The sequence below is a fragment of the Balaenoptera ricei genome, chromosome 4, assembly GCF_028023285.1.
Source record: "Balaenoptera ricei isolate mBalRic1 chromosome 4, mBalRic1.hap2, whole genome shotgun sequence".
In the NCBI taxonomy this organism is placed as follows: Eukaryota; Metazoa; Chordata; class Mammalia; order Artiodactyla; family Balaenopteridae; genus Balaenoptera; species Balaenoptera ricei.
The window spans coordinates 152,587,165-152,610,391 of record NC_082642.1 but is presented as its reverse complement, the minus strand read 5'-3'; the positions used below and the strand labels follow the sequence as shown (position 1 = coordinate 152,610,391).

General features: G+C 47.6%; 1 protein-coding gene across 4 annotated transcripts in view; it reads right to left on the bottom strand.

Moving 5' to 3' along the window:
• Positions 1-23,227, bottom strand: part of DOP1B (DOP1 leucine zipper like protein B) — a 109,343-nt gene that overhangs the window by 57,859 nt on the left and 28,257 nt on the right. For 3 of the 4 annotated variants that reach the window (XR_009503009.1, XM_059921501.1, XM_059921502.1), the window contains exons 3-11: positions 18,220-18,401; positions 17,661-17,831; positions 12,171-12,360; positions 10,316-10,414; positions 9,846-9,969; positions 7,903-8,012; positions 7,171-7,285; positions 4,637-4,757; positions 1,146-1,265 (exon numbers count right to left, since the gene is read on the bottom strand). Coding sequence is in view for 3 of the 4 variants with exons in the window: in XM_059921501.1 (XP_059777484.1) it covers positions 1,146-1,265; positions 4,637-4,757; positions 7,171-7,285; positions 7,903-8,012; positions 9,846-9,969; positions 10,316-10,414; positions 12,171-12,360; positions 17,661-17,831; positions 18,220-18,401 (1,232 nt within the window). In the remaining variant the exon portion in view is untranslated. Of the gene's footprint in view, positions 1-1,145; positions 1,266-4,636; positions 4,758-7,170; positions 7,286-7,902; positions 8,013-9,845; positions 9,970-10,315; positions 10,415-12,170; positions 12,361-17,660; positions 17,832-18,219; positions 18,402-23,227 lie in introns of those variants that run through there. The other variant, XM_059921503.1, reaches the window with a different exon arrangement.

Genomic DNA, 23,227 nt, shown 5'->3' with positions numbered 1-23,227 from the left:
GTGAAAAAGAATGATCAAGTGTGGTCTATAATTTCAGCAATGGGTGCATGTGTGTCTGACGTCATTTTCCATCCTTTCTTACATTGGAATGTTTCATAGTTAATTTTTTCTTTTTTTTTTTTAAAGAAAGCACTCCTCGTAAGTCTGAAATGGAACTAAGCTGACCAAAATACACTCTAGCCTCAGTATAACATGGCCTTGCTGCCCGCCGTGGATCCGATTACAATTAATTTACTCATCACAGGTTTGAACGCCTGCTGGGGCCTGGCACCAGAGGAGGCAAAGGGCATGGCAGGAGCAGCTGGACGTCGGGCACGCCTGGTTCTAATCTCAGCTGCTGCTGATCTGCTGTGCAATGTCACACAAGGCACTTCACATCTCTGAGCTCCGGCTTTCTTATATGATGGATGGGCCTGCTTCTCCTGGGGGTGTCCAGGGGCTGGCCCGCGGCAAACGTTAATAAGTTATGCTTTGACCACAGTTGCACGTACAGAAGACACTGTGAGAACACAGAGCATTCCAAAGGACGTGATAAGAATGAAGTTTCACAGCATGACTCACAGGACAAAATGGGGTTTGAGAGATTGCATCAGTCCTCCTTAACAGCGCAAATCACACGGGAAAGGACTCCACGTGAAAGTTTGCTGTCCTGAGCACGCCACCGCCAGCAATTTGGAGGTGGTGCAATTCACCAGATTGAAAGTGACAGGAAAGCTGATTACAGTAGCTTAGAACATGAATGCTTTCATCTGAACAGTTACACACTAATTTCAATAAGAATTTAAGATGACTGATGATTTCAAAAACACTCTTTCCAGTCCCAGGACCACAAAACTAAGCTTCTTGAATAGATTAGGGCTCCAAGGGCACCATGCAAAGAAAGCCGATTAGATCGACCTAACCAGAAAATGCACAGACGAGTTTCTGAAGTTCGACTTTCATAAGGAAGCTTCAGTATCATGTGAACCTTCTCAATGGCACTGTTTTTAGTTCTATTATGATTTTAAGTGAATTCAATCGTGTACTCAGCAGAGACGACCCAGCGTTAGCAAGTTAAGTATAATCTGACCACAATAAGCAGCTACGAAACCATGACACCCTCAGTTCCCTCCCACACGTTCATAACCCCTGAACTGGAGGCTTACCTAAAACAGTCCTCAAAACACCTTGCCATGTAATCCCAGAGGAAGTCTGTGCTTAGGGATGTGACGAGCAAATTCACTGTTTTAACAATCTCAGAGGCATTTCTGTTTTCTTTTATTGTACTGTAAAGGAAGAGGGATATTTATAAATATATCTATGAAAAAACCTGTATTACGGGAATGCCATGTCTGAAAAACGAATTCACTGTACCATTTACAACTTATTTCTAGAGAGACTGACAAACTCGGTCATAGATAAGAAGTATTACTGTTCTTATATAGGGAAGAAAATGCATCGTGCCATCCTAAACGGTATTTATACTGATCCATTCCCTCAGAAGTTAGCGTAAGAGCTACTGTAGGACTTCCCTGGTGGCGCAGTGGTTAAGAATCCGCCTGCCAATGCAGGGGACACGGGTTCAAGCCCTGGTCTGGGAAGATCCCACGTGTCGCAGAGCAACTAAGTCCATGTGCCACAACTACTGAGTCTGCGCTCTAGAGCCTACAAGCCACGACTACTGAGCCCGTGTGCCACAACTACTGAGCCTGCGCTCTAGAGCCTACAAGCCACGACTACTGAGCCCGTGTGCCACAACTACTGAGCCTGCGCTCTAGAGCCCAGGAGCCACAGCTACTGAAGCCCGCACGCCTAGAGCCCGTGCTCCACAACAAGAGAAGCCACCACAATGAGAAGCCCACGCACTGCAACGCAAGAGTAGCCCTTGCTCACAGCAACTAGAGAAAGCCCGCGGCACCAACGAAGACCCAACACAGCCAAAAACAAATAAATAAATACATAAAGAAAAATAAAGAAAAAAGAGCTATTGTAAAAAAGAATGTTATGTGGAAAACCAGCTTTAGTCCAACCATAGGTAATTACATACTCTATTGGTGGAATAACATAGTACAGCCATCTAGGAGGGAAATTCGGCTAACATTTAAATGCATATCTTCTATGACTCAGGAAATTTATTCTAGGGATTTATCCTACAGAAATCCTTGTAGAGGTACACAAAAATGTAGGCAAAGGAGGACTTCCTTGGTGGTCCAGTGTTAAGACACTGCACCTCCAATACAGGGGGCATGGGTTCAATCCCTGGTTGGGGAACCAAGATCCCTCATGCTGCACAGCTTGGCCAGGAAAAAAAAAAAAAAAAAAAAATGATGTAGGCATAAGGATATCATGACAATGTCATTTTGAGGCAGGAGATAGATAGGCTCCAGGCTAGGCATTTACAACTGGCCTCCTGTTAACATTTCTTGGGGCAGGAAAAAGGTGGGCTTCAGGCCGGACACTTACAACTAGCCTCCTGTTTGCATTTCCTGAGACAGGAGATAGATGGGCTCCAGGTTAGGCATTTACATCCAGCCTCCTGTTTGCACTTCGAAAGAGAAATAACAGCAGAAACAGAATAAATAGCCAGGCTTTGTCTCCTGAGGACACTTTAAGATAACAGTCATGGCAGGAACAGAGAGGGGCTAAACCCTGTCTGAGTAAAAGATGGAGAGGTCACATATTTCCCATCCTTGGGGCAAGGGAGACGTGGCGTGTGCGCAGAAAGGCTCCTTGGGGGTCAAAAAGGAGGGGGCGCCACCCCACAGTAGGTGATGCCAAGGCCCCCGCCGTGGGCCTCTGGGCTGGAATCCGTCCTGGAAAAAAGCTGCACACACATATCGGGGAGGGTCCTAGGGCAGGTCAGGTGTGGAAAAAGAAACTTAAATAAACGGTTTCTCTGCGTGCTCTCCCACTTGTTGTGCTGTGCCTCTAATAATAAACTTTGCACCTGCTTTTACAGTTTTTGCCTCCTTGAAACAGTCTTGCTTTCAAACGGAGGCAAGAGCCAGGGAAAATTTGAGTCTACTCTCGTGCCCTTGCTGGTCTAGTGGCTAGGATTCCCGGTTTTCATCCAGGCTGCCTAGGTTCAATTCCTGAGCAGGGAACTAAGATCTTGCTTCAAGCCACCACTTACTGCTGCTGCCTCTCCGAAATCAATTTTAAAATATTGAAAAAGTGGAAACCGCCCAAAAGTCAATCAATAAGAGATTGGTCAATCAGTCAGGATTTCTTAAATAAGTATAACTCCTTACTGAGGACTTAAAGGCAACCACTATCCTCCACAGGAGAAGAGTGCAGAGCCATTCACAACTTGTATTAAAAAAAGCAAACAGGCAACTAAACAGGTACTGTAACTCCACCTTAAAAATAAAAATAGGGCTTCCCTGGTGGCGCAGTGGTTGGGAGTCCGCCTGCTAATGCAGGGGACACAGGTTCGAGCCCTGGTCTGGGAGGATCCCACATGCCGCGGAGCAACTAGGCCCGTGAGCCACAATTACTGAGCCTGCGCGTCTGGAGCCTGTGCTCCGCAACAAGAGAGGCCGCGATAGTAAGAGGCCCGTGCATGGCGATGAAGAGCGGCCCCCGCTTGCCGCAGCTGGAGAAAGCCCTCGCACAGAAACTAAGACCCAACACAGCCAAAAATAAATAAATAAATAAATAAATAAATAAATAATTCCCATTTTAAAAAAAAAAGATCCTGTGTGCTGCAACTAAGAACTTAAATAAATAAATAATTAAAAATAAATAAATAAATAAAAATAAATGATAGGCACCTGTGTACTTATGCACTGAAAGTCTGGAAAGAAATACAAATGTTTTATGTTTTTCTCTGAAGGGCGGTGGGATTATGGATAATATCTTTTTCCTTGATGCCTTCAAATATTGGTATACTCTACCATGAACATGTATTACTTTCATATTCAGGAAAACAATAAACTACTCTCATTCCGCGAGCAAAAAAGCAAACACTAAAGACTCTTGGTACGCTTACAATTAATAAACCAGAAAAATCTTCTAATTGATTTAAATTTTTAATATACCCAATGCCGAGTCAGGGAGAAGGAAATTATATTAAGAGTAAAGTAAAAAGGAAGAGGTTGTACTACCTTAAAAAGTACAAAGACAGAACAAAACACAGGGCTGATGGCTAACTACACACTTTAATAAGTTATCGCCACGTCCGCTGTCTCCCAAACCCCACTCACCCTACCTCCAGGGCCCTAGAGCGCCTTCATGCCCCTGGGGTGCCCTCGTCTTGCTCCCTGCTACCCCCCTTCTGACCGGTCTCCTGAAGACTCACACCCACTTGCCCCACTTCCTGACCTGACCTCCCGCTGGCCCTCCTCCCCGTCACTCACCACTTGTACACCAGACCCAGTCGCCTTTGTTAAGCAACTTTTCACACTTGATCAGTAAATACGGTTTGTACTTCCCAGTGTGGGGCAGAGACAAGATCAAACTCCTTTTAATCATCACAGTATTCAATAGGGAAGAGTCAATTCATATTGACTGATTTAAGAGCACAGGTTATTTTAAGGCGTGGCCTGACCCTCTGCATCCCTACTTTCTTGAGCACTTCACAATTTATGGTAAACAGAGAAAAAAAATCATGGCATTAGGGAGGGAGGAAGAGTGAAGTTGGAAGCCACACCAGTACCTTATCAGCGAATTTCCACTCTGAGTGTAGCTCAGTTTAAGATCAGAGCCGAGAGCATCTCTGCAGTAAGAATAAAAGGCCCGGATGACTTCGAGAAACAAATTCCCAACAATTTGAGGCCCTGCAATTGAAAAGAAAATGTCCAGATAAATAAATAATCAAAATGTTTTTTAAAAAATCCATTTTAAGCCAGTGACAAACGTATAAAGCATATTGAGAGTAACTCTATCTAACACATAGATAATTTATACAGTCTTAAATGTATGGAAACTTTAGTTGTGACAATGACACCTTTAGCTGGGGGAATAACGTCTGTGAAAACAGCCAACGTTTTTGTAGAGCTTACTGTGTGCTGGCCACTGTTCTAAGCATTCTATAACTATTAATTTATTTAATGCTCACAATAGCCACAGAACCAGGTATGCAATCAGGTGGGCTGTCCTGATTACAAGGGGACAAGAGGACCGAGGCCCAGACGCTGAATAACTTGCCCCAGGAGGATTCACGAAGGAGGCAGGGAGTGGGCTAAATGTTTTAAGTGTGCAGAAAGTGCCTGGCCAGAGGCCGTCACTCCACAGAAGCACCAACAGAGTAGGGCAACTTCCTATTCTGAATTCTTTTACTGATGAGCTACAACGACACAAAAGAAATAACACCAACCCAGAAAAGCCTCAGATGGCACAAAAGAACTGGACCCTGCCAGATAGGCAGTTGGAAGGCGGCTGGACATTTCTGCTCCACAAACATCAACCAGCAGGCCAGATGGGAGGGTGTGACTTCCCACTCATGTATTCAGAGGAGTGAACACAGGATGATTCAGAGAAAACAAAAGCTCTGTCAAACAAGGAATCAGCAAATAATCTAATCTCTTATGCTTCCAAAGACAAAAGGTCTCTTTTTCACGACAAGTCCCAGGTGTATTTTATCTATAGCATAAGACTGCCAAATGCTTTTTACTAGTGAAGGAAAGCTTGTGGTCAAGATTCAAGGAGAAGAAATGAGGAAGTGGCTAAAGCTTGGTAGCCAAAGCACAGATAAGACTGACCTATGACCCTCCTATGCCTTCTACTCTACATTATCAATCCACTCCTTTGCCCTTCAAGTGTGTCTTTCCTTGGAAAACTAAATTATCAGATAGGACGAATTTGCTGGGATGGGGCAGAAGCCTGCCATTCACCCCCCTCCAGAAAATATGACCTGGAGTCCAAGCTAGCTCAACGTTTTACTTGGCTTATGTCAAAGCCTTGACGTAAAACACCCATCTCCAAGGGCGGAGCTTGGAGGCACAAAAGCTTCGTGCTTTGACTTTGGTCAGGAGCAGCCAGAGCTGCACCTGTCATGGTACCCAAGTTCATTGGTGTTACATGAGTAACATCTCGGGGATGGGCCGTCCGAGTCCCATCAAGGAAGCAGCAGAGTCCTGACAAAGAGGGCTCAGGCTCTGGAGTCAAACAGACTCCAGAGTTTGAGTCCCAGTTCCTGGGTGGCCCCTGGCAAATGACTTAGCCGTGCTCAACCTTAGTCTCTCCCTCTGTAGAATGTGTATAGTAAGAAAACCTACCCCCCAGGGTTGTTGGAGGTACAGAAGTATGCATGGAGATGCGTATTAACGATGCACAAAAGAACTGCTCAAAAAAATGTCACCATTATTATTAACAACAGTGAAAACACACCAGGACCTCAGTCTCCCTTCCGTTTCTCTTGACCAGAAGCCCTTGTTTCCCTTTGTACACCTAGAGCCTAGCACCTTCCCTGCTGCACAGACGCCCCACGCCTGTCTCCGAATGCATAAACAAAGGGTCCCCATCCTGAGGCCAGAGGGCGGAGGAACTTAACGAATGCCCTCAGCTCTCGTTCTCTGCAAACGGCGCCCGGACGGTGGGCAAGTCCTGAGCACTCAGATGATGCCATCGGGGATGAATCCCACGGAGAAGGGGGTTTCCTTCCCTGTTACCGTGTTCAAGAGATGAGATGTTGAGATCTTACAGTGAATGGATACCGGGGCAGCTTCTTTTTTTTAAAGGAAGGGAGAGAAGGTCACTTTCCTCAACGGGTGCCCAGAGGACCACGGTATATAAGGGGCAACGCTTTTGGAACTAGAGTCTGGTTCAAACCCCTTCATTTGACAGAGGAAAACACTGAGGCCCAAACAGCAGAAGGGGCTTGCCCAGGGTCACAAGGCAAAAAGATGGAGGAGCGTCCCCTATTTGCTTGAGAATACAATCAAGGCTCAGTTGAAGAAATGATTTGATTGAAGAAACGTTCTCACAAGGTCAGTACTGTACGTGCCCTGCAGGCACGCGCACAGACGAGCACAACAGCTCAAAGGTATTATAGTTTCTTCACAAAAACGTTCAAGTAACTGTGCAAAACTTTTAAGTGGTGCTCAGATAATGAAAACTGAAGCACACAGCATGACTAAACTACTTCAAGATTCTGAACTTCCAAAGATTAAACTGTATTCTAAATAACACGTTGATTGTATCTCACCGGAGTTTTAACGGTGTATGATGGTAAAGCTCATCTAACGTTACCTATTTCTGGCTTGTCAAGCAGACTGAGAAGGATGCGGAAAGGCTTCAGGTACGTGTGGTGGCGTTCCTCCACGTCAGCATCAGGGAACTTCTGGTGCAGTATCTCAGCCAGACCCTATTTTTTTTTTTTAAAGCCACATATTAGGGTATTATATAAAGTACAGTATGACTTTATTGGTTGTTCTAGTTGTTAAATGCTCTGGGATAGAAGTAAAAGCAGTCATGCAGCACGAGGTGACTACAGTCGGCCCTCCATATCGTGGGTCGTGCAGATTGAAAATACTCGGGAAAAAAATATTCCAGAAAGTTCCCAAAAGCAAAACTTGAATTTGTCGTGCATTGGCAACTACTTATATAGCATTTACACTGTATTCGACAACTATTTACACAGCATTTACATCGTAAGTAATCTAGAGATGGTATCATAAGTAATCTAGAGACGGGTTAAGGTATGAGGATGAGCATAGGTTATATGCAAATACTAGGCCAAGTTATAAATATAAGGGACTTGAGCATCTGTTGATTTTGGTATCCATGGGGGTGGGGTGGGGTAGGGGGTGCTGGAATCAATCTCCTGCAGATTCCAAGGGACAACCATACACGAGATTTTCCCAACCGTGTACTAAGGAACAGGCCCCCTGTCTACTTCTGAGGTCCCACAAGGAACTCCACTGAAGAACCATGGTCAGGAATGCCCTAATTGGGATCTACTTTCCAGAAATGCTCCCTTACCTCAACTAAAAGATCCTTGGAATATTTCTCAAAAAAATACGAGGACTGGTCTTCATAAGAATTTGAGATTTCCGATTCCGGCACAACGGTATTTCCTTTAATATCTGAACCTATAAAAGAACAAGCACCATGAGCTGTAAAGAAATCTATACATTTAAAGTACATCTTATTGTGCAAAGGTCTCATGCTCTGACATTTTTAAAAATAGAATTCCTCCAACAGAAAACCAAAATCAGATCCAGCAAAACCGAGACCTATTTTCTTCTGACAGTGGTGGGCCAGGGATCAGACAGGCAGAATTCCATCTCAACGGGCATCAATTTAGTTTACCCCAAGAATTCATCCTGATTGTCTTCGACAAGTATGATTACGAGGATCTAATGGAATGAGTATCATTTTTAAAAACCAGTATTTATTTGTATGGCACTATGTGAAAATCAAGGTATTCTCAACTATATGCCCTCCTTTTGAGCCTTGGTAAGTCTCTAAGGTCCTCAGGGCAAGGAACAGCATCTTTCTAAGCAGACAGTCTGGACTCCTGGGGTCGCGGCTAAGCAAGTTGGAGCCGGTACTGAACTTGGGTCCAGGGTCCTGTCTACATACAGTGTGCCTAGCCCCACTGGAAGGCAGCCGTGCATTTAACAAAATCATTCTTTTAACAAAAATGCTCAGAGAGCCTGTAAATATCCTTCTGGAAATCCTTCATAAGCTTCTGTGCTATGACTTCTGGAAGTTTTACAACTAGGGGAAGAAAAGGTTAAGAGGACTTTCTGACATTGGTATGAGAAGATCTATGAGGGTTGAAAAAAAAAAAAGCTGAGAAGCAGAGGATTTTTAAGGCAGGAAAATACTCTGTGTGACACTATAACGGTAGACGCATGTCGTTATACCTTTGTCTAAACCCACAGAATGCACAGCACCAAGTGTGAACCCTTGTGTAAACAGCCAACTGTGGGTGACGATAAGGTATCAGTGTAGGTTCCTCGACTGTAATAAACGTGCCACTCCAGTGGGTGATGCGGTGATAGGGCAGGCCGTGCTTGGCGGGGAGGGGGGAGGTGGGAACTCTCTGGACCTTCCTCTTACTTTTGCTGTGACCCTAAAACTGCTCTAAAAAAATAAAGTCTTTCTAAAAAAAAAACTACGGAGTTTTTTCACAATCGCTCTGTAAACCACCTTCACTTAGGTACATGGACTTGGGAATTTTAGGCCCTGTGATTTCCTGGACTTGTCCCCCTGAAGCCTTCCATCCAACCAACGGTCAACGGCTCTTTTCCTACAGGTCTGCAGTCTGTTCACAAGAACACATGCTCACAGAAACATGAACCGGGGTCTCATGCTCTTCCAAAGTCATCCAAATATCTCCCCAAACATGTCAATGCCACAAACGTTCCCATCCAGACAAAACCTTCTTTTACATATATTCCATGTTTCTGGGTTTTCTCACACACAGTCTTATCCCATGAAACGTCTTCCTACCTGAATAAGGTTTTAATAAGGAAGCTTCAGTATCATGTGAACCTTCTCAATGGCACTGTTTTTAGTTCTATTATGATTTTAAGTGAATTCAATCGTGTACTCAGCAGAGACGACCCAGCGTTAGCGAGTTAAGTATAATCTGACCACAATAAGCAGCTACGAAACCATGACACCCTCAGTTCCTTCCCACATTTTGTGGTCTTCCAAGCTTCTTAAAATGGAATTCGGTTAACATTTTAAAAATCCCATTACTTCCGTTTTTTTATGTAACAGCTGCAAAATAACCAAAGCTGCAGGGTAGGTAGCAGAACTCAGCTGACCAGTGCCAATTCAGTCACCGTGTTATCTTTCCACACTTTGTGATTCAGAAATGTATCAACAAGATTGCGACTTTATTCCAAAAATCAGCACTCAAAGGTTTCACCTTAACGCTGACTTTTCAACTCCCACGTATTACTCAGTACCTAGTAACCACGCGTAAAGCCTTCTGTTCAGAGACATATCTCTTCTCAGGAGGGTCTGGGTGGCGGCCGAGAGGACGCGCACCATGTCGGATCGGAGCAGGGGGATGGCTCTCTCGTTGGAATCCTATGAGGAGGAAAGAGAAAACTATACTGCAAGGAGATGACATAGGAAATCGCCAGCTTGCTGACGTGTGGCCCCTCCTTACCAATCTACAAAAGCTTTATCTTAAAGAGGCGGTTCTCAAAAGGGGCTGGTTTTGCACATGCTGCCCAGGGAAAGAGGCTATTCAATTTTCGCTATGGAAACACCACCCTCACAGAAATGACCGAGGACCCTGAATGGCTGAAAGCGAATAGTGGTCACTGAGTGGCTGCCCTCCCCTCCGGACAAGAGGGCTCGGACCTCTCCCGTCTACCCCACGGCCTCAGGAAAGACCAGCGACTCCCCTCGAAGAGCACAAACGGCTTACCAGACAGGTATAAAATGGGAAGAAGAACAGGACAATCTCCAGATTATTTCTTTGCACCAGCACGTTTGAGTCCAACAGGGACGCACATAAGGACTTTACCTACAAAAGACAAAAAGCCACGAACATTTCATGCCCAAGACATTGGACATCATTCGCAGGCTACTCTTTATAGTCATAAAAATGAAAATAACTTTTCCTGGCAATCTTGAAACCGTGTTATATCGTGTGGAACAGAATTATAAGATATAAATATGGGAAACTTGGTTCTAGCTCCAGACGCTAGGGGGCTGTGTGACATCGGGAAGACCTTCAGCTGCAGCCCTCACTGTTCCATCTCAGAGACGGAGGGGTTTGGACCAGATCGTCAGATTCTAAGACCTCAAATTCTATAATCCCAGAAACAAATACATTTAGGTGCCAATAGGAACATTCAGCTACACTAAAACTCCAAAGAGTGTCAGTCAAATGGATTCCAAACCAATTAAGTAGACATTTTGAGTGTCTTTTCTGAGTATAGATAGATGTAATACAGCTGCATAATAGATAAGAGCCATAAGACAAGTGGTAACAAAAAGCTATGAGAACTGGGAAGAGGAGAGGGAGAGATCTTTCAACTGGCGAGAACAGTGAAGCTTTGGGGGTAAGCTGAGTTTTTCGTAATACAGGCAGGAGACACGCTGAGACGGGGGAGAAGAGGCACAGGCAGCGAGTGCAGGACGACGGGCTGGCTGGAGCAAAGACAGCATCACAGACGGGCCGGGCCAGGCCAGGCAGCCAGCTCCGGGAGTGCAATGGGCCTGAAGTGGAGAGTGAGGCGTCTGGTGAGCTGGCTGCAGACTGTTAGAATACTCCTGAGGATGGATTTTATCTGCAGCAAACAGGTATTTTTCAAGCACAGTACAGATCTGAGCAAAGCTATGTTTTAGCAAAGTGAATCTCTTACCAACCAAAAAAGGACTGGATGGGGAGAGGAAGGGATGGGGAGAAACCGGTTAGAAAATTACATGATGGTCCAGGAACGAGACCCAAGAAGCTGAGGCAGGGCAGTGAAAACGGAGAAAGAAACAAAGTGGTACTGACAGGGCAGGGAAGAAGGGAACGTGACTATTGAGGGTCTCCTCTGCCCTAAGCAGAGGTCCTTTTCATCACTCTTTTCCTCAGAGAGCCCCGTGCGGAAGCTCCATTACTCCCACTTTGCAAAGAGGAATGGACTCAGAGGGGTAAGTAATCGGTGCAACTTTGTTAACGACGGATTCAGTTTTGAACATTTTAACTTCAAAGCCTGGGTCCACCACTAGGTGGCGACAGACTGCAGGCCATTAAACAAATGGTAAGTTTGGGGAAAAGGCAGAAAGATCTGGGAAGTTCCCATTCTTCAAGGTCATGAGAAGGCAGGTCGCTGCCAGGGAAGAGGGGCCTGGGCACGGACAACCTAGGTGTGAGAGCAGCCAGAGGAGAGGAGGGCGGCGGGGATGACGGCAGGAGCTGGAGCGAGCCTACTGGGCGGGCACAGTGGGCGGTGTGACGGGGCAGGGGAAGAAAACGAGGCTGTGGCTCAACAGCAGACCCCAGCCAGGCTCCGCGGAGCGCCGTCGACGGCCACCCGTAACGTGGAAGCTGCGGGGCCTCCCGGAGGGCCCTCCTCGCGTGAATACACAAACGTGACGCAGGTGTTAGAAGCCAACGCCGCCATCGCGGCTTACGCAGTGATGCTGCCTCCTCGCCTGCCCAACCTCAGAGCGCCTCTGCTTCCTGCTGCCCCCCCCTCCCTCCCTTCCCCCCCCCCCGCTCCCCACCCCGTGGCCCCGGTGACACCTGTGCCGGGGAACCAGCTCGCCGGGAGCACGGCACCCACCGTGAGCTGGTAGTCGGTCCCCAGCATGTACTTCTGCTCTCTGCCGGGCGAGCCCCGGCTGATGTGGCCCACCACAAAGAGCGAGGCGGGCAGGCGGATGGACGGGCTCACCAGGACGCTGCCCCAGAGGGCGGCGTAGAAGACCTCCCTGCCGACCACCAGGGACAGCTTCAGGAGCAGCGCGTCCGTCCTGTGGGCGGGAGAGCGTAGAATTAGGGCGCACCGCGCGGGCTCTCACGGGCGCTGCTCACTCTCCCTGGCCGGGAAGCACCATCTTCCTCCTCATTTTGAGATGCTGCCATCTCTCGCCCTTCTGTGTTTGTCCACCTGCTGGCTGTCACTGAAAACTGAATTTGCTAAAACAAACATGTCACCGAGGCGTGCGGCTTCTTGGCCAAGAGGCGGCATCTGACCCGTTGTGTCACACTGTGGCAGAGATCCGTCTCTGCCTCCGGCCTTGCTGTGGATGCCACGGTGCTTACAGGTTCCACTGCCCAAAGTGGATGAGCAGATCAGCCACTCTGTATAAAAGTAGGAGTCATTTAAAAAAAAAAAAAAGGCTAATGTGACTGATTGAAAATCTAAGTAATGATAAAGACACCCCCAACCTGAGCACAGCCAAAAATGTGCCCAGTGAGACCGGATTTTAGAAACACTGGGGACAACATTCCCCTGGGCCTCCTGCCGCACGGCACATTCCAGAAGGTCTGGAGCCGAGTTCCCATCACTCTGCCCACAGCACCTCCATACACCGGCTCCCACTCCAGGAAGCCCTCCTGCGGACGGCCAGCATTCATTCGTCTCTTTATCTTTATCCAGGTCTCCCGTGACACGACGTCAGCGACTTCACGGCCGTCCTCTAAGAGAAGCACCATCATCAGTGGGTGCGGGCTTGTTTTTCCACTGACACTGACCGAGGCCTGGCCCTTCTCCGCTCCGCGTGCACCTGCAGCTGACGGGGCACCTTCCCGCCGACTGCGAACACAAAGCTTGCGGGCCAGGTGATAGCATCTATCAATACAACAGCGGAGGCAAACTCCCACAAAGGGATTTCACTCGCACAGAAGTGAAACCTCTGTGCGTTTCAGCTCTCAGCTATGGTAGGGAAAAGGGATGCAAATGTTGTGAAAATACCTGAGAGTCTTTGAGCAAAAACTCAGCACAGGAGAACACAGCTGACGCTGAGGCCACACAGCCACCGTCACCACTAGGGCTGCTCTGCTGGCTGACGCCCCCCAGTGCCCAGATGAGTGTCTGACACACAGCTGGCACTTGAAAAAACTGTCAGATGAATGCCACTCTTTCCCTTTTACTATAAGCCAAACTGTCTTCAGCTTACTTTTTAATAACCACTTCCGTGTATATTAAAACATTTCATACAAAAAATGCCAACTACCTTTCGATATTAAAAATAAATTTTGTTCTCCTTAAACCTAGTCTCCTTAAGCCTTCTTTTTGACTCAAAAAATATTTGTAGCAAAAGATGCAGAGAAAAAAAATGAAGAAGCACAAGTAACACCCAAACGTTTAGGAGAAGGACGCAGCATGGTTTAGTGGCTAAAGGTACTGATGGGTCTCCTATCAAGGCTGGGCGAACAAATAGAGCTTATCTTTGCCCAGCTCTGAAAACAACCAAACAAAGGCCCTAATTTGGGGCAGAAGCACCATGCAGCAGCTGCGGTTACAGTAAGTCGGGCAGATGGGTCACCGTGTCCTCTGGACAGACAGCGTGGTCCTGAGCTAGGAAGAGATTCCCACAGCAACAGATTAATTTAGGAAGCCCCCGGAGTGCTCCTCTCTCCAGGATCCCAGAAGACCACCGCTAAGCTAAAACCCAACGCAGACACTACAGTGCACACACTGCTGTCAAATCCCCTTTGCTTAGGACAGCATATCCCCAAAGTACGTTCCACGGAACCCTGGCCACTTGGGCTGTTCCACAGTAGAGAGGTTCCACTGTCCGAGAGCCTGGGGAATGCCACTTATGCTATCCTTTCTTCAATATTTACAGAACACTGGCTAGTTTTCTTTATGAAAGAAACACAGCTTTATATATAAATATAAAAATTCCCAGTTTATTCTAAAAATGAATGGATATTAAAAACTGAGATGATGCTACAGGTCCGAAAATGGCAATTATGACAGGACTCTGCTATGGAGAGCAAAGTAAAGAACAAGCTAACTGGGGTTAAAAACTAAGTAACTTCCTACTAAATAAGAATTACTCACAGCACCTCAGTGGTGAAGTTCCAAAATAAGTGTGCACAGTTTAGTGCCCAGAACGGTAATCTTTTCCATTTAAAACCAACAATCAACAAAACAAAACACACACACCAACCCCCAATGCCTGCTCCTCCCGTCCTCCCTCAGCCACCCTGGCTGCTGCTTTCGTGCCCCCTGCAAACGCGAGCTCACGCTGACGGCACCGACACGCTCTCCTCTCCTCAGCTGACGGCAGGTGAGGGACGCAGGCAGTGCACCGTGAGCCCTAGGCACTGCACGACTCTGGCCTTGCGGTCGCTTGCCGAATGGACCCTTGTGGAAAGCCGAGCTGTCACAAGACTGAACAGCGCGGGGTGTGACCGTCTGAACAAGCAGGGCAGTGACAACAGCGCCCCGCACCACCATAGTCGGATATACATCAAAGAAGGGGGGGAAAGCTCTAGACCCAGCAGAGCTCGTCATCATGGTGCCTGGAATCAGCCAAAAGAAAGAAAGAAAATAAATCTTTTTCAACTACTATCTAAATCGGGGTTTCTCAACCTCCACCCTGTGGCCCCCTGGGGCTGGACGCTCCCGTGCTGTGGAGGCAAGCGTGGGCACTGTGGGACGTTCAGCTGCACCCCCGGCCTCCACCCGCTAGATGCCAGAAGCACCCTCCCTGCCCCAGGTGTAACAACCAGAAGTGTCCCCAGATATTGCCAAGTGTCCCCTGGGGGACAGAAACCACCCCGGGCTGAGAGCCACTGACTTAAAGGGGCATCTCTGGGGAGCCGGGTTTTGCCTGCTTTCTTCCCCTCCGCCTCCTCGGAACAGGAGTGGAATATTCTCCCACCCCCAATACCACTAATCCTGTTTTCTCCGTACAGCAAAACACAGCACACTATGTGGCTACTTCTTGGGCACTTTAGAAAAGGAATTCTGGCCAGGAGTGATCTGCAGACATCAAAGGGTTATTAGAAAGCCAGGCTGAATAACGAGTCCTAACACTGGCCAAAATTTCCATTCCCTTATGGTTCACTGACAAGAACAGAGCAGGAACTGTCCTCGCCTCCACAAGACCCCTGAGTCACCCGTCCTCACCAGCCCCAAACTCACTCACTCACCGCTTCGCCTTTTCCACCGTCTTGGACATCACGACCCCCCGCCCCCAGACCCCCCCTTCCTGTCTCTGCAGAGTATTTGCTGGGGTCGGGGGTGTCTGACTCGATTCCTATGCACGTTGGGGAAGAATCGCTGCTGAACTCTCTCAAACTGACACGGACACGTGCGGTCACCTGACTACTGTGCTCTGAGACCACACAACCCTCGACCAGCCTCCACCTCGGAAGGCCAGTCACTCCCACCTCTGAGGGCTGCAGACGCCGGGCTTGGCTCTCTGTCACACCTGCCTCTGCTCAGCGGTTCACGCAGCTTCACTCAGCTCTTGGTTCAACGTCAAGAAATCACAATGTTGGGAGAAAACACCCGTGTTAAGCAACTTTAGCGACTGTTCACATGAACATTTGTTTATCAACCAGGAGAACACATGACAACACCCCAACTACCGACATGCTCCTGGTGTGATTCACTCTTACAGATTAAAAAAACTGCAATACACTTTGGGAGCTGATGTGTTCATCTTCAGACGATGGGAAAGAAGCATTTATATACACACATCTGTTAGGAAAACGTGAATGGATCAGAACTCTAGAGAGAGCCTGGTACTAGGAGTCAAGAAACAGAGTCTGGTAAAAGTCCTCTTGTTGACCCTACAGGACCTTGACTGTTCCCTTACGCACACACCTACCCAGCCTCTCAGGGCACGGTGCTAGGTTTAAAACAGCAACGAGACAGACCCTGCCTCCTAGGGAAGTGGATCCTAGTGACTCAGTGCACCGCCGAGGTGGATTCCCCACTGGGAAGTGGATGGCCACCACCCGCTCTGTGTGAAAGCTCCAAACGGTCACATGCGCATCCAATCCCAGCACGGAGGCTTGTGACTTTAATGCACCCTTGGTCACCAGCGACCGTCCCACAAACCATTCCGATTATTTGGTTTCCTTGAGGGGAGCACTCTGAGCGGACTTTGGATTGACTGTGAGATTCCACTCCACACCCCGTGCATGCTCCAGTCACTGCCAACACAAAATAGGCCCAGGGGGCGCAGCTGGGGCCTCTGGCATGGGGAAAGTTCGAGCAGTTTCTTGTGTAATCAAATGGAAACTTTTGCAAGCACACAGGTTTCTAAACCTCCCAGTCAGGCTGCACGCGGGCTCTGAAAATGGGTCCTATGAACAGAAGTTAATCACTGCGGCATCACTCAGAATAGTTAATACGCTGGAAGTGAGCTCTTACATTATGATTCTCCAGAGAAACAGGACACTCTGTATACTCAATCTGAATGGATACAGCCTCTCTCCTCTCTCCTGTTCCTAAGCAATGACCAAAACAAACAAACACCACTGCATGAACTTTTATGCGTATGAGTTTGACAAATTTCTCCAAGGTGCTTCTGAAACTTGTCAAAAGCTATGCTGCTTAGCCTCGCCCCTTTTTGAGCTTATCCATCAATGAAACGTGGCCTTGCTTTTTCAATTGGAAGCAGCCTCGTATAACAGGAGGGAGGAGGACTTCAGAATGTGACATATGGGGAGTAGAATCCCATCTCTGCTGCCCACTGACTGCGACTCCAGGAAACCTTCTTACCTTCTGACCCTCACCTGGAAGTGAGGTAATTCCCAGGCACACACAGTATTTCGTCAGGCAGAGACCACCACAAAAATGTAAACATCAACCCACCCTGTTTCATGGGTCTCTGCACTTCTGTCCCCGCTTCTTTATTTTTAATTTTTATTTATTTATTTATTTTTGGCTGTGTTGGGTTCTTCGTTGCTGCACGCGGGCTTTCTCTAGTTGCGGTGAGCGGGGGCTACTCTTCATTGTGGTGCACGGGCTTCTCATTGCGGTGGCTTCTCTTGCTGCGAAGCACGGCTCTAGGCACGTGGGTGTCAGTAGTTGTGGCGCGCAGGCTCAGTAGTTGTGGCTCGTGGGCTCTAGAGCACAGGCTCAGTAGTTGTGGCGCACGGGCTTACCTGCTCCGCGGCATGTGGGATCTTCCCGGACCAGGGTTCGAACCCGTGTCCCCTGCACTGGCAGGCGGATTGTTAACCACTGCGCCACCAGGGAAGCCCCACTGTCCCTGTTTCTTATACAGCAGCGAAATAAAATACAAACCACATGGGCGGCCCCCCTGGATGGGCACAGCCGTCAGCTCTGGATGAGACCCACCTGTCGTAGATCTCCGAGCCCTCCTCCAGGCCGGGCAGCAGGCCGATGATGAAGGCCTGGAGGCTCGGCAGGAGCAGCTTCTGCAGCGGGAGAAAGTACTTCTCGTACAGGCCAAGCAGCACGGGCCTCACCGACATGGCTGCGTGTGCCAGAAGAGGGAACAACCCACAGCTTTGGGACAGAAAAAGGGAGAGGAGGGAAAATGAGACACCTGCTCAGAAGCTCCAAGTGGCTGGCCAGCCCAAGGGGGTTTTCAAAAGCAGCCAGCCAGCCAGCCAGCCATCTACACTGGTGATGGAGATGCTCGCTTCTCAGGAGACGGTCACAATGAACTGTTGGCCCAGAGCAGGTGACAGGCAGTATGCGCGTTACACTCCGACTTAGAGAAAAGTCAGGGACGACATACTCCAGAAGGTGAGCCCTGGTTACCTCTGTGATGGCTTTATGGTGAACTGACACACCCCTCTGTATTTTTTTGTTTATCATTTTCTCATCTTGTGAACTGAAATATGGATTACTTGGGTAATAAAAAAGTAAAACGGTGGGGATGCTATCATACCTGTATAGGAACAAATCCTTGGCCAGCCATTTGGTCCCCACAATTTTAAAGATAATTTCATAGGTTTCTAGGGCTTTTAAGTGCACACCGCTGGGCAAAGCAGGATGCAGGCACTGAGCTAATCTCTTGCTGATAACGAGCCGTCTTGGCAGCAAGGAATACCTCAGGTTACTCTGGAGAGCCTGGAAAACAAGAGGAAAAGCACATAAGGAAGAAAGCAGTGACACTGACTGTGGAGAGGACATCTGCCGAGGCCAGGAAGACACCAGCAGGCCCCAGTGTGGCTGTAAGAGGTGGGACGTGACAGGACAGGAGGACAGAGGGACTGCGCGGGAGGGCTTGGGGAGGGGGGGGCCACAAGCCAGCATCAGGGACGCGGGGCTGGGAAGCCCCCAGCAGTGAAGGGAAACCCTGCATCCCTTCAAAGGGACTCTGCCCCTGTCAGGCCAGTTGCTGATGGAGCTGTGTGCTTCTGTTTGGGGAAGCCTCTAGTCTACACACGAGACTAAGCAGAACACAGACTTCCTGTCCCCAAGAAAACCCTCGTCTGTGCGCCACGGAAGCCCTGGATCTCCCCATCGTTATCCCAGCCTGGCTGCACACCCAGGTGGCCCTGAGTATGTGGGACACACCTGTAGGCCATGACTCCTGCGTCCTCACCATTCAGTTCCCCAGGAGGAAGTCAGATCCCTGTTGGCATGGAATGACAGTCCCCCTGAGCTGGGCCTCCTCCGGCAGGACACAGGCCTGGCCTGCGCTAAAGCATCCCCGGGCACTGGCCGCACCTGAGAAACACGGTCGGCGGATTTCTTGCTAACACGGCATCTCCCTGTCGGGAGTAGGTCAACGCCGGTCTTCATGGCATCGAGTGACCACACGCAGAGCACTGGGTGGGTCCTCATGACTCAATCTTCTACACCAAGTGTCCGTCATCACAGTGGAACAATCCATACAACTCACACAAATATTTACTGAAAGCCAACAGGGTAAAGTCCACGCTTCTTAAAAAGCTGCTCAAAGGCCTTCACAGCCAACTTTAGAGTTGGCTTCTAAAGCCTGTGCCAGAAGTGACACATTATTCCATTCATCTCACTGGCCAGAGTAAGTCACGGTGCCATGCCTATGTTCAAACAGGCAGAGAAATGGGATCCTGCATAATGAGGTTATGTAGGAGATAAAGGGAAAGGAAGCAAAATAATATTTTCCATCAGAAGCATGTGGTCTAATTGAACTCTCAAATTCAATAAACCTACATCTAAAAGACCAGCTATACCTAGAGGTTGTCAAGAAATACCTTAAACTATTATTTGCAAGAGTCTGATAGCTTAAAACAAAGGGCAAGCCAACAAAATAATTTTTTTAATGTGCTCGTGTCAAAAAGAAAAATTGAGGAGGTGACCTGGAAACACATGCTGTAACAGCAGGTAAGAACTGAGGTGTCGAGGAAGAGAGGAAACAACTGTGGGAAATGCACAGGAAAGACCGTGTTTTATTATGGACATTTTCAAACATATAGAAAAGCAGGTAGAACAGCAAAGTACCCATCACCCAGTTTCAACAAGTATCAGCTGGCCAGTCCTGAAGACACAGCTTTTAGGAAACCATGTCTGTGACTCACTGGCTTATCGATACTGCAGCTGTGGGCTTTCTCCATGATCTCGGAGGAGAACTAAGCTCTGTCCTCACCTGTTATGTTTGTCAGGCAGAGCTCTTGCTTTTTAAGTCACAGTCTCACTTTTGCTCAGCATAGTCTAAGGACTTTTGCTAACTGAGGTGCAAAAGATGGACTGTAGCTCCTAAGGTGGTCATCTGGGATCCAAAAGTGTTTGGCTCTCTCGGGCTGTACAGCAGCAGGATCCCATTTCTCTGCCCTTTTAAATGTAGGCGTGGCACCTTACTCTGGCCAGTGAGATGAGTGGAATGATGTGTCACTTCTGGTACAAGCTTTAGAAGCCAACTCAAAGCCCAGTGGGTTTTCTTTCCTGGCCTCTAAGATCACGGAGACACAGGTTGAACTGGAGCCCCTCCCAGCTTGGGTCCCTGAGAAATTAAGAGAGCAGAAACCACCTGCTGACCCACTGAGGCAGAACTCAACAATACTGTAAAAATCACTGAGCTTGGGGACTGTTTGTTACCATGGCATAACCTTCTCTATTCTGACGAATACACTTCTTCCCATATAAATGGAATTACAAGGAACCACAACCATTCATTTCAAATGAACAAGGCAGGTTGCTATTTCTTTCTCATTTAAATTTGTTACCCCATTTAATTTAATTAGAAAAAGAAACATAACCAAAAACTGAGGGCATGACCAGGACATGTGGAATGGACTGTTCACTGTATGCTGCCCATGTTAATCCAAGCAACACAGCGTATCTGAGTCGGGGAGTCAGTGCCTCTTGAGGGAAAGGTACACTGAAGATGAAGGAAGCCTCTGATTTGAAAACGCAGAGAAGAACAAAGGATATAACCAGATAATACTTAGAAAAATGAGAAGATGCTCATCCTTCCTGATTTAAAAGATGCAAATTAAAACTACTATGAGGGACTTCCCTGGTGGCACAGTGGTTAAGAATCCACCTGCCAATGCAGGGGACACGGGTTCGAGCCCTGGTCTAGGAAGATCCCACATGCTGTGGAGCAACTAAGCCCGTGTGCCATAACTACTGAGCCCACGTGCCACAACTACTGAAGCCCATGCGGCTAGAGCCCATGCTCTGCAACAAGAGAAGCCACCGCAGTGAGAAGCCCGCGCACCGCAATGAAGAGTAGCCCCCGCTCGCCACAACTAGAGAAAGCCTGCGCACAGCAACGAAGACCCAATGCAGCCAAAAATAAATAAAATTAAAATTTTAAAACAAAACAAAAAAACTACTATGAAATGCCATACTTTTCACCCATCAGATTGGTAAGTTAGATCAAAGCACACAGGTTCAGGAGTAGAGCAGAGACACCCAGAGATCATGAACTGGTTTCATCCAACCTACAGTCAGGATTTGGCCGGACAGGATTTGCAAGGCTGCTCCTTGGAGCAGCTATGACAGTGATTCCCCTCTGTACCATTCTCATCACGAATAATGGGGCTAAAATAGTGCCTGGGTCATAGTGATTCTGTTAACACACTTCCCACAGAGCCTGGCACTTAATATGTGCTTCAACACAAAGGTTAAACAAACAAACAAGACTGAGGCTATTATAATGCCTGGTTTAAGCTTGTGAGCTTGGGGGTCAGAGCCTGGAATTCCAGTTCCATTATCTGTTGGGTAAATCCCTTAACCTTTCTGGGCTGCGGTTTCACAGGGATAATGGTGCCTAACAAAGTTTCAAGCATCATGAGACACCACCCTTAAGGAAATTAGCTCAGGGCCTGCCACAAAGCAAGCAATCAACAAGCATCTCCTCTTATTATAATGACAAGCTGACTGTTAAGCACCAGATTTAAATGTGGAGACAAAATGCACTGCATTTTAAAAGAACTGACAGAAATCCAATCATTCACAAATAATATCCTTTATTGTCACAAAAGCAAACAAGGGCACTAGTTAGATGTGTTAACAAGGAAGTTTGAGGAATACATTGTATTAGAAAAGAAAAACTCAAACTCTTGTATATTTGGAGATGAAATCAACTGCAGACCCAACAGATGATGAGAATTCCAAGAGACACTGAAGCCAAGGAGAAAATCTGCATATAATAAGAGGTGGAGTTGGAGAACTGAAGTTTCTTTTTAAGGCAACAAAGGAAAAGGTAAATAGTCATTAATATTTAAGATTAAAAAGGAAAGAAAATATTATTTCTTAAAGGATATTTAATGAAAAAACTCTAAAGAAACGTTTTGCAAGTGGTAAGACCAGAGGGATGTCCCTGGTGGTCCAGTGGTTAAAACTTCGCCTTCCAGTGCAAGGGGTGTGGGTTCGATCCCTGGTTGGGGAGCTAAGATCCCACATGCCTCGTGGCCAAAAAACCAAAAAAAAAAAAAAACCACACCACCAAAACACAGACCAGAAGGAATGCTGTAACAAATTCAATACTTTACAAATGGTCCACATCAAAAAAATCTTAAAAAAAAAAAAAAATGTGGTAAGACTGGAGATCAGAACTGCCGGGTGAAAAGGTTTTCCATGTTGTAGATTGGAAGCACTTTTGGAAACAAAGGCTTCCCCTAGACAGGGTGCCACCTCCCCCAGTGTGACTTAATTTACACAGGAAGTGGGTGTGGGTCCCACTCAAAGACACCTTCTACCTGAGTAGTACTAAGTAGCATCTCAAATTCTACCTACGTGAGACTTTTCCTCTGTCTCACTGAGGACTAACGCACGGCCATGGGGGAAACAGCTCCATGTTTTTAGGGCAAACTTAAAAGAGAATGAGATCATTAGATGTAATGATTCATTCCCCATCTGGCTGCTACATAGTCAAAGCTCCGTGTGCTGGTTCAGCCCGGTGGCTTTCTTCAGGCAGACACCCTCGATTCAGAAGCTCCTCTACCTGTGGGCTGTCAACGCCAGCGCCCAAGCCATCAGGCCTGGGCACGAGTGAAGTGCCTGGCCAGTGCGGCCAGCCCACTTTAGGCTCCCAAAGACACTTCTCAGTAGGAACCTGGAGGGGTTCTGCTGCGTCCTCTCTGGGAGGTGGGATCAAGCCTGATGCCCTCAGCTGCCACTGCTTTTGAAAAAGACGACATTCTACTCAGAGCGGCCCTGTCCTAGGATGTTTCAAAACCGAGCGCTGTGCACTGCTGGTGGGACTGTCAAACGGTGCAACCACAGTGCTCCTCAAAATGTTAAACATTTGCTTTGTTTACCAAATTACCATTTGATCCAGCAATCCCACTTCTGGGCACACACCCAAAAGAATGGAAAGCAGGGGCTCAAACAGATATTTGCACACCCATGTTCACTGCAGCATTATTCACAATAGGCAAATAGTGGAAACCACCCAAGTGCCCATCATGGATGAATGGATAAACAAAATGTGGTCTATATGCACAAAGGAATATTATTCA